At 61.0% G+C, this 11,316-nt stretch overlaps 1 protein-coding gene across 1 annotated transcript; it reads left to right on the forward strand.

Moving 5' to 3' along the window:
* Positions 1-3,767: 3,767 nt before the first annotated feature.
* On the forward strand, positions 3,768-11,090 carry LOC121477173 (nascent polypeptide-associated complex subunit alpha, muscle-specific form). The gene is made up of 3 exons (XM_041731402.1): positions 3,768-3,797; positions 4,752-4,906; positions 7,136-11,090. Exons 1-3 carry the CDS (start codon positions 3,768-3,770, stop codon positions 11,088-11,090), a joined length of 4,140 nt encoding a protein of 1,379 aa, XP_041587336.1.
* Positions 11,091-11,316: the final 226 nt, after the last annotated feature.

An 11,316-nucleotide genomic window follows, 5' to 3' on the forward strand; every position in this document is an offset into this window, starting at 1 on the left:
CATGGAGCTTTGGTGGCTTGCCTGGGGCCGTCCCACTGTGCCAGCGCTCTCTTCATGGAAGGCAGCCTCGGAGCATGGCCGGCAGCCCCCCGAGCCCATGGGGTCACCCCCTTGCTTCTCAGGCCTGCCTGAAGGCTTTGTGCCAGCTGGCAGGCGAGAGACCCTGGGGGAGTGGCTGGCAAAAGGGCATCTGGGTCACTCAACTAACCTTTGCTGCTGTTGGTGCTTTCCAGTGGGAGGGGGTGAAAAGGCACAGGCCAAGCCGTCTGGGCTGCAGGGGGGCGGGGACGGCCACCAGTGTGTCCCTGAGAAGGTAAGCTGGCTCACCCTCATCACCTGCCACAGGGGCCCTGGGACCACCTACCAAAGCAGGCACCGGGTTGGGGGCCCGGTCAGCCGCAGGGGAGGTGGCTCTTCGTCCCACTGACAGTTAGGAGAACCCATTCCATCCTGGGGAATCAGGAAGTGGGCCTAGTTACAGGTTGATTATAAAACATTTCAGCAAAACTTCACAGGACCTGGGAGAGGAGCAGATGGTCTCCCCATCTCCCTGCAGAGAAATACACATGCTGAAGAAAACAAGACCACAGAAGGCAATGGGGTGAACAGTGCACCCACTCAAATTCTGAAACATTTTATACCCGTGATTTCATCTTTATTGCAGAGGAAACACACCACACAGCTTCTGAAATGCAAGTGCCATACATGGTGGTGTGTGGAGAGTGGGAGGCTCCCAAACTCCCAGCTACAGTTGTGCTCCCAGGCCCCTCACAGGCCCCAGAAGCAGCCTTGTGCATGACCCAGGGACTCGCACAGGCACACACGTGCACGCACACACACACTCCAGTCTCTGGCTGTGGGATATTGTACTTACTGGTGTGGTATAATTCATGTAACTCATTTGCTCCTCTTCTGTAGCGAAGATGGCTCAGGCTTGCATCCCCCGCCCCCTTCTGCTTCCCATCCCTGAGCAAGGACACTGGCAGTAGCTCCAGAAGTCTGCACTCCCGGGTGCAGGGCACTAGTATCTCTGTGGTCAGGCCGGGGCGAGTCCTTACCATGTGGATGGCGCTCCCCCAGCTGTGCTGGCGCGTGCGGGGCTCGTGGGAAAGGGTCTGCTCTCCTGCCACCCTCAGGGCCCCAGGTTGGAGCAGGTGCTCCGCTCTGCTCACATGCTTCTGCACATCAGGCTGATTTGACTAATTCCCATCCCGAGACTCTTTGGTTAAGAGGTTTTGCATTTAGATTTTGAATCCTTGATCCCAGTGTTTTGGTTCCTGGAAGCCAGACGGAAGGTGGGTTTGGCAGCAGGGGCAGCCCACCCGGTAAGTCACCCGCGAGATCAGAGGGGTCTGCTCAGGCGGTCCAGCGGCACAGCGGCCTCAGCCCGTTTTCAGGGGGTGGGGGGCAGCAGGTGTCATCACTGCCCCTCATACATGGCATGGTCGGAGCTGTTGGTGAACTGAGAACTTAAACCCAGCCTGCCTGCAGCCCAGCCCCACTTCCCAGCTGTCCACCAGCCTCCCCCATGCAATGACACGTGTCTCCAGCCTCAGGCCCACCGACCCTGGAGCAGACAGCATAGGGAGCTCAGTCAGGTGATCTCAGAGGGAACCGGAAACAGTCCTTGTTTCTGAGAAGGCCGCTGGGGACATGGGGCCTTCTCAGAGCCACAGGCCATGGGGACACGCCAGGGACATCCTAACCTATGTATTGGCCCTCAGCCCACGTCCATCCTGCCCCATTTTAATTCTTTCCAAGTACATTAAAACACAAAAAGTCACCAAGTGGCCCCAGACGCTCCCTCCAGGAGCTGTTCACCCTGGGCCGATCGCTGCTGTGTTACCACGGGCCTCATGTGCCTAGTGTCTCTCTCCATGCGCGCTCAGTGATGCAGACGGATGCGTCTAGCAGCGGCTGTGCTGGGGACCCCACGGCCTGCCTGCGCCCCCATCAGCTGGGGCTGCGCTGACGCCCCTCTCTCCCCATAGCCAGCCAGCTAGGGGCTTGGGGGTGGGGCCAGGGGCATCCTAACCAGGCCAGCCAGCTTCACTTCTAGGAAGACACAGGGGCTCAGGTAGCCTGACCCTGACTTATAGCACAGTTTCAGCCCCACTACCCCTCATGGCTCCAGGTGGCAGAGGTGGCCTGCTCAGGGAGGCGACCTGCTCAGGGAGGCAGCCCACCGAGCATCTGCAAGGACACCTCCACAGGGGTGCAAGAGGGCGTAGGCTACGTGGGGCAAGTGGGCAGGCTTGCTGGGCCAGAGGGCCACAGTGGGCAGGAAAGGGTGAGTGCAGGTCACTGCAGAGCAGGGGCTGCCATGGGGGCACAGCTCTCTGTGTGGAAGCCTCTGAGCCCCCCCAACTATTGTGGGAGCAGAACCGTGGGTGTAACCCTGGCTGGCTTCTCGGCTTCTCTCCCTTCTCTTGAGGACACACTTGGCAGGGTGCTGGGTCCCTGCTGCCTTGGGACTCAGTGGTCTACTCAACAGTGCCTAGAAGATCTCTTATCTCAGAAGAAGACACGGGGGCCAAGGGACATCCCCTCACTGCCCGAGGACATGCTGACGAGGGCAGAGAGGGCACAGGCCCATCCAGATCACACCCGTGCCCACTGATAAGCAGACGGTGAAGGCCAGGCACTGCCAGCCAGAAGGCCCAACTGGGAGCCCCCAGGCATGCCGCGAGGCTGGCCTCCTGAAGCCGGGGTGGGGTGGAGGGTCTCAGCCAGGGGGTGTCCTGCACACTGACCTGCCAGTGTCCCTGTGTTTCCAAGTGACCCCTCAGTTGCCAGAGGTGCCAGAAGAGCTGCCAGCAAAGTTTACATAAGCTGTGCCACTTAGATTGGCCCTGGAGAAATGTGTTCTGGTCTGGCCCTGACATGGGCCTGGGGACGTCCGCCCACACTAGCCGGCAGGGGGCAGCCCCAAGGAAGCCACAGACCTCAGCCCGCCTCTGGGAAGCACTGGCACCACAGAAACAGCTTGGCTTTGATGTGCAAACGGCTGGCACTCCCAGCTGTCCTCACCTGCATCATACTGCTCAGGCCAGGCGCTCAGGACACAGAGAAGGACATGTGGGCCTGCCTGCAGGTCCGGGGTCAGGCAGCCACGAAAGGCCCGACCAGGGACCTCACCTCCACAGGTGCAGAGGGCCAAGCTGGTACCTTGCAGGGACGCTGAGGGGCCTCCACAGGACCTGTGGGACAGCATGGCCAGGCTTCTGGGAAAAGCCTCTCTGAGGAGGGCATCCGAATTGGGTCGTGAAGGTTGCATAGGAGCTTGTCAGCAGTGTTGGCTGTTCTAGGTAGGAAGGCTCATTGTAGGGCTGGGACAGAGCACGGAGCTGGGCTGCTCAGTGAAGCGTGAGGCACATGGGTCTGCAGCCCTCACCCCCAACAACGATGGGCAGGGTGAGCCGGAGCCTCAGACAGGGGCCCTCCACAGGGTCCGTTGAGTGCCTGCTTCTGCCAGACATCGCTACAAACCCAGGGAAGTGCAGAAGAGATGGGTTTCCCATCCACACGGAGCCTACATTCTGTGGGGGGAGACAGACATACCCATGTGTTTGAAACTGCTCTCAGATCTCAGACAGTGATGGTTGCTTCAGTGATAATGACCCAGGTGGGGCACTGGGGTACTGGGGTAGGGTGCTCAGGGGGTGACCTCAGGCGGGTCCTCGTGAAACCCTGAGGGTGGACCGTGGGGAGCAGAGGGAATAGTTTGTGCAAAGGCCCTGGGGTAGGAACAAGCTGGGGATCAATCGATGGCCAGTGCAGCTGGAGCAGAGTACAAGGTGGGGTCAGAGGGCCAGATGGGCGAGCTCGTGGCCTGGGCACAGAGTAGCGTGTCCCTGAAGAGAGGGCAGGAGCCCAGATCAGCAGCATTGTGATCAGGCACTGCACAACATCCTGCAAACAGAGTTCAGCGTTTGCCCAGGAAAGAGGTAGCAAGAGAGGTGGTGCAGGAGCAGGTGCAGCCAAGGACAGGTATCGTGTTCACAGGGGCCGTTACACAGAAGCCACCTATCAGAGGAGGATGTGTGGGCACCCTCGGCATTTGCTGCCCTGGGCATCGTTCTGAATCTTCACACCTTGTATTGTGACCAGCTGGTGGGCAAAGCCACCCTGGCAAGGCAGGGCTTACCTCGGAAAGGACGTTAGGGTCCTGGTGGGGCCCGTGTGCATCAGCCTCCCGACCGTCCCTGGGAGCAAGGACAGTTCTTAGGTGGTTATGGATGCAGCTTGGAGCTCACTGCAGCCCCACCGTGGACTGGTGATGAGTCCCCACCATGCTTCCTGACATGGAGAGGTGCTTGCCATTGAGGCCATGGCTTGGAGATCGTGGCGGGGGGTGCCCAGTGACCCTGACACCCAGAGACGTCAGAGGGACAGGGTGCAGTCCACCCTGAGCTGTTCAGACCATGGGGTCCTGGCACCCGTGGGCAAGGGAAGCTGCAGGGGCACAGGCCATGGGGCTCGTCCCCAGGGCCTGTCTCCAGAGCTGTTCCAACCATCGCACTCAGCCCCAAGCCAGGAAGGTGAATGGAAAAGGTCATGTGAGCCATGGCCTCCAGTAGGGTGGCGAGCTTCTCTCAGAAGCCCTCACCCCAGCACCCCAGGCCCTACTGCAAACTGGGGTCCTGGGCCCAGAGGCCCCCGGGGGCTCTGCTGCTGCCACCCTGCCATGAAGCTGGGACCCTGCACACTGTGACGGGCACTCAAGACCCCGTGGTGATGGCATGTGACAGCATCAGCCTCCTGCTCAGTCCCATCATGAGCTCAGCCGGTGCTGCCAGGCCGGACCACACACCAGGTACGGAGCCCAGTGTCTGGACTCGGTGTGGAGGTGCTCAGCACTGCAGAGATGGGTGTCCAGTCGTCGGCTGGGAGCAGCCTGGCTGGGGTGAGTGCTTTGGCCAGCCCTCCAGTCGGGATGAGGCTTCCATGGGCATCTTCCAGAGCGTGGGCAGGGTCCCAGAAGGAGGGATGTGAGCATGGACAGGCGGACAGGACCGCAGCACGAGGACATGGTGCCAGGAACATGGGGCTGTGGCCCCGCTGGCAGCAGGAGTTTGGACCCAGTTCTAGAAACAGTGGAGGCTGCATCTGCATGACTCTTGAGGAGCCGGAGCCCGTGGGTACACGGGTGGAGTGCTGGGTCTCCTCTGGCAGCCTCTGGGTGGTGGGGAGACACAGCTCGTGGGCTGTGGAGGAAGCCTGGACTGCTGGTCCCAAGCTGATGACAACCTGCCTTGGCAGGAAAATGCAGTCTCCGGTGACCCTGCAGAGGGTAGGAGAGTGGGGTCCCTGCAGGCCACTGGAGGCCAAGGAAGCAGCAGCCGGGCAATGATGCCAACCTCCTCCACCAGAACACGTGGTGCCAAAGGTCCCAATGACACTGAAACCAGCCTGCTCTGACCCCAGGGCCGGGGATGTGGGTAGCAGGGACACGGCCTCCTGGGGCGCCCCGCTCCTGCAGCGGCTCACATTGTGCACTGTGACTGTGCAGCCCTCCTGGCTCTCAGCCCTCCAGCTTAGGAACGGGTTTAGCTTTCTGTTTTGTTTTAGGAACCTGACCACCATGGTGGCTCCCCAAACGTGCAGTTGTCTGAGATCGGGAAAGAGCCTGAGCTATCCTGGGCTTTCTCAAAGTGGGATCCCTGGGCCAGTGGCAGCCACAGCAGGTTCTCAGGCCCCTGGCGGATGATGGCGTCAGACATAGTGGAGGCACCACCAGTCCTCGGGGTCATCACAAGTAGTCTGGTATCTGAAAACAAGGAAAGCTGCTGTGCTGCACAAACTGACAGCATCAGGGTGGACTGGGGGCTCTTGTGGGGAGCCTATGGGGGCAGGCGTCCAAGATCACATCCCTCAAAGGGAGACCCTCAGCTCCTGGGCACAGGCTGGGGTCAGGTTGCCAGACTACGGACCACCTGCGACCCCGGGCAGCCCACGGGAGTGTGCGTGCTCCTCACAGCTGTCTAAAAGGATGCAGGTGTGGCATCTATAATCAGAGCCCTCTTTTCTGGGAAATGCATAAAAGCACATAAAGAAAAGTATTTTTGTGTTTCCTTCCAATCTGATTTGTGTCAGGTGGTGGGGTTGGGCCTCAGTTCACGTGCGGCTCCACAGCTTGCCTCTCCACCTCTCCACCTGAGCTCCTCCCGAGCACAGTGGAGACGTGCTGTGACTTAAACAGCCTGATCTCGCACGTTTAGAACGCTGTCGATTTTTTTACTGTCATGGACAGCAGCATGAAGGCTGCCTCGCCATTGTCTCCACGGAAGAAATGCTAAAAGGCAGAATGGCTGGGCTCTGCTCTGGGTGCATCTTCACAGAAGTGCCGCCTGGACGGATGGGAGGGGGTCCGCCCGCCACACCAGGCTGCACAGGATAGGGTCCCAGCGACCCCGTCCCCAGGACCCTTGTCAGTGGCAAGGATGAAGTCAAGGGCCTGTGGGCACCTTGCTGATGAGCATCTCCTGGGGACAGAGCTATGGGGTAGCTCTGGGAGCATTTCAAGTCGTTCAGGAATCCAGGCCTCATCGGGGCCTGGCTCTCCCCGTGCTGGGCAGCAAAGACCAGTCCTCCAGATCCACATGTTGACTGCCCGCACTTCCTGCCTCCAAGATATGCCCCAGGGCTAAGTCCCTCTCCCAGTCCGGGACCCGTGCTCCGTCTGGGGCTCTTGGACAGCTCGGCTCCGGGATTGAGTCGGGATATACCCATGGTGTTAAAACCTCATTTCTCACACTAAAACTTAGATATGCACAGAATCCCACACAAAATACAAATTCTCTACTCTTATTTTTTTCTTATTTATACATCATAAAAAAATTCAAATAGCACAGCAGTTTTCCAACGTGCTTCCACAGAGTATTACCACCAATGTCCCAAAGCCCTGGAAGGACTTTGGTGGTAATAGAGGTGGGCTAGAAATGGGAAGTGACAAGTGGCCTGGGAGGTGATGGGTGTCCCTCAGGTCTCTGCATCTCCCAGCTCCCCATCTGCTGTTCTCCCCTAGGACTTGTTGGGGTGTTGGAAATGGGATTGTTCCCCAGAAAACATTCTGCGGAGTCACCTTGGAAAAGACAAAGATAAAATCTGTGACGACTGATTTCTTTTCCCGCAGCTCCAAGCGCAGCAAGATCTGTGAAAGCAAGAAACCCGTTGACACCCACACCTTGAGAAAGAAGGTCAGCAGCATGACGTGTGAGCCGGCTGTCCGTGCTGTCCTCGGCAGTCTTCTGCTCTATGTCACCGAGCTCCAGGCCAGGCCACCAGAGCCTGCTCCTGCCATGAGGGCAGAGGGCACAAGGAGCAGGGTGGGCCGCCCCTCTGAGACCCAGAACACCCAGCGGCGGCCTACATGCTTCCAGCTCCTGCAGGCCAGGTTCATGGGCACTGGCCGCGAGCCCCGTCTCAAGAAGACCCAGGAGGTGGGCAGGCTGATTTTCAAGGACAAGCAGGGGCCCAGCAGGAGCCTGGTGACCACCACCATCAACAAACTCCTGGAGAAGGCACGGGAGGGTGCCAGCTGCCCCACGCGGGACCGGGAGACGCTCCACAGCCAGAAGCCGCGGCAAGGCTCCCCCACCAGGAAGGGCACCGTGAAAAACATCCTGAAGATATTCTTGGCCGCAGAGCAGAAGAATGTACATGAGGAGCCCAATGCTGCCAAGGGGCCCCCACCAACACCGGCCCCCAAGAGGGGCTCTGTCCTGTCCAGGCTGCGGGAGAAGTTTGAGCAGAGTGGCTGTCTCTGTTCCGAGGCCGGCGTGCTGCCACTCCGCAAGGATGGGAGAAAGAAGAAAAACCTGCAGAAGAGGAGGCTGCACCGGCCCGAAACCCGCGTGCTCTGCACGGCCACCATGACTAGCACCTGCATCCGCACACCGCTAGCCCGCTTCCTGGCCTGCACTGCTGAGCCCAGGCTGGCCTTGAACATCGCCACCGTTGTCTGTCGCCCCAGAAGCTGGCTGTCCCACTGTGCCAAAATCCGCCACTCTGATCGGGGGCGTGTGCCCGAGGGGAGTAAGACAGCAGGACAGGGACAGCCAGCTGGAGGTGCTCCCGCAGACAGACTGCATATGGCACTCCTGGGTGGGGAGCCAGCCCCCTGTCCTGTCTCCCCCAGGGGCCGTGAGCCCATGGTACCCCTCCTCCAACCAGCCTGCTCAGGGCAAGCTGGAGCAGTGGGAGGGTGCAGGATGGGGGAACCCCCGACAGGGGATGCCACACAGTACACCTGGGAGCCTGGGGAAGCCGGGGCAGGAGCTGGCACGGCCCCTGAGGTTGCCTTGATGGTTTGCAGTTCTGAGGATGAAACAGAAGGAGTGACTCTAGGCTCTGAGGGAAACCCTCTGTTCGCGGTCCAGGAGACTTTCCCAGAACAGAAGACTGTGGGACATATCCCACCACTTCTGGCGCCCGTGGTCCAGGCCCTGTGGCGGACACAGTCAGCCATGGAACCTCCCCAGGTAACCGTCATGCGGCCTGTTGTGTACAAGATGCCACCTTCTCCTGCCACGCTGCCCAAGACCATGCAGCCTCCCCAGGTAACCACCACGCGGCCGGACACATGCAAAGTGCAACCACCTCCTGCCACGCTGCCCAAGACCATGCAGCCTCCCCAGGTAACCACCACGCGGCCGGACACGTGCAAAGTGCAACCACCTCCTGCCACGCTGCCCAAGTCCACGGAGCCTCCCCAGGTAACCGCCACGCGGCCGGACACGTGCAAAGTGCAACCACCTCCTGCCACGCTGCCCAAGTCCACGGAGCCTCCCCAGGTAACCGCCACGCGGTCGGACACGTGCAAAGTGCAACCACCTCCTGCCACGCTGCCCAAGACCATGCAGCCTCCCCAGGTAACCACCACGCAGCCGGACACGTGCAAAGTGCAACCACCTCCTGCCACGCTGCCCAAGACCATGCAGCCTCCCCAGGTAACCACCACGCAGCCGGACACGTGCAAAGTGCAACCACCTCCTGCCACGCTGCCCAAGACCATGCAGTCTCCCCAGGTAACCACCACGCGGCCGGACACGTGCAAAGTGCAACCACCTCCTGCCACGCTGCCCAAGACCGCAGAGCCTCCCCAGGTAACCATTCCATCTGCAAGGGGCGCCACCAGTGTGGGGCAGGACCTCCTCACGGCAGCTCCACAGAAATGTCCCACCCAGGGAAAGGAGACCACGCATAGCTTTGGGGCTCCCAAGGAGCTCCAGCATCCTGAGGGTATGGCAGGAGAGGCCATGTCTGAGCTAGCCTGTGAGAAGCATCAGCTGCCAATGTCACATGACAAGCTGATCCATGGAGGGGATGCCCCATGGCATCATCCCACAGCCTCAGAGAATCAACGGAGTGGGGACAGCCCCTTGGCTCCGGGCCATGAGCAAGGGCTGCCTCCCGACAGGGGACGCCCAGCGGGCATCTCGGCACTGCTAGAGGCCCCCCTCAGTGACAGGACCAGGTCTGACAGTCCAACCTCCATGGACAAGAAGGTCCTGTGTGGGCGAGAGCTCAGGGGACCACCTCTAAGGTACTCTGCCCGGCCTGGCCCGCAGGCAGCAGGGAGCACCGGCCCCAGCCTTGGTGGCTACAGACCTGCCTCCTTTGGCAAATGTCTGAAACCAAGTACTGAAATCCCCAGGCTGGTGGTGGCCACTGGGGCCATGGAGAGTCATGGCACACCAGTGCCGGGTAACACCGTGAATGCAGTAAACAGCGAGGCCAGAGAGCAGAACCCTGTGCACCAAGGAGAGAGCCTGGCAGCAGGAGCTCTGGCCCAGGCCACCAGCCAGCCACACAGCTCAGTCCTAGCCGGGTCCTGGAGGCACCTGCTTGGAGCAGCTGAGAGTGGTGCCTGTGGAGGCTCAGGGCATCACCAGGCTGAGACCCCCGAGTCCCCGGCTGCTGTTCCACTGGAGGCGGCGGGTACCCCGCATAAGAATGTCGTGACCGAGGGTGAAGCTAGCATAGTGGCAGGAGACAGAGGGGCCGCAGCTGCTCACAGGAGCCCCTGGGGGGCTGACATGACCCCAGGCCCAGGCTGGGCTCACCCCACGCCCCAGAGCAGGGGTGCAGTGGGGTCTCCACCTTTGCCTCCCGAGAACCAACAGGCCCAGGAAGACAAGCACATCATGCCCAAAATCCAGGTTCTTCCCCGGGCTGGGGCTCCCTGCAGGCCTCCATCACCCCAGGCAGCAGCTGAAGGGCAGCGGGCAGGCAGGGCACCTCCAAAGTGCCCCAACGTCCAGGCACAGCCCCTGCCCGCGTCCATCCCGAGGGCTGGTGTCTGGGAGGGAGCCAAGGTCGGGGACAGGCGTCGGCCATGGTCAGGCCTAGGGATGCTGGAGGATGGGGCCATGGGGCCCACAAGGCTAGACGGTGCTCCCAAGGAGGGGGCAGCTCTGTGGGGCCAGAAGGCTGGGTCACATGCTGCAGAAGAGGGTCAGATGTGGCCCTGGAGGGTCGAAGGGGGCAGGGGCACTAAGGTGGGGGCCAGGGGGGTGGAGACTGGTCCCCATCACACTGAGAAGGGCCCAGAACATGCACGGGAACAGCAGGCACAGCGTGCAGAGCACCTTCCGGGGGGACCTGGTGCCCAGGCTGGAGAGAACCAAGCACCTCCCCCTCCAGAGAGTCTGGGGCACCCGGCACTGGCACAGGCCAGCAGGATGTCACCCCACATCTGGGCAGGCCCACTCCACAACTCATCAGAGGCTGTGGCTGTGGCAGATGTGAGCGGGAGGTCCCAGGGAGCCCCCAGCGCCAGCCAAGGGGGGCCTGGAGCCCCACACGAGGTGGGCAGGAACCAGCGGTCCTCCAGCCCCAAGCCAGTGCTTGGCTTCACGGTGCCCGCACCCAGGCCTGGGGGCTGCCAGATGCCCCGTGCCCCAACCGAGGAGGGGTCCCCACACACCATGGAGGCAGAGAAAGGTGCACTGGCACATGAACACCGCACAAGTTTGGCGCGCTTTGCAAAGTACAGAGCCCAAAGCTTCGGCGACCAGAGGTCCTTCGATTTGTCCTTCAGGCCAACGACAATCAGGGCCAGTGACACTTTTGAACTTCCAAAGTGAGGCCCCGGCTTCCGCACCCCAGACACGCCTGGCACCATGGTTGCTGCTCCTTGCCCAGACTATCGATTGTTTTCCTGCCTCCAAACCACACGGCCGTGCAGGTGTGTGTCCAGAGTGCCAGGTGGCTGGTTCTTATGTGGGCCCAGGGGCAGAGGGAGTGGGGTCCGATGTTCAGACTTTGAGCTCTGCGCCACCCCCTCGGTGCTCTGTGCCTTCTTCTCCGGGG

This window comes from Vulpes lagopus, chromosome 16, assembly GCF_018345385.1.
Source record: "Vulpes lagopus strain Blue_001 chromosome 16, ASM1834538v1, whole genome shotgun sequence".
NCBI lineage: Eukaryota > Metazoa > Chordata > Mammalia > Carnivora > Canidae > Vulpes > Vulpes lagopus.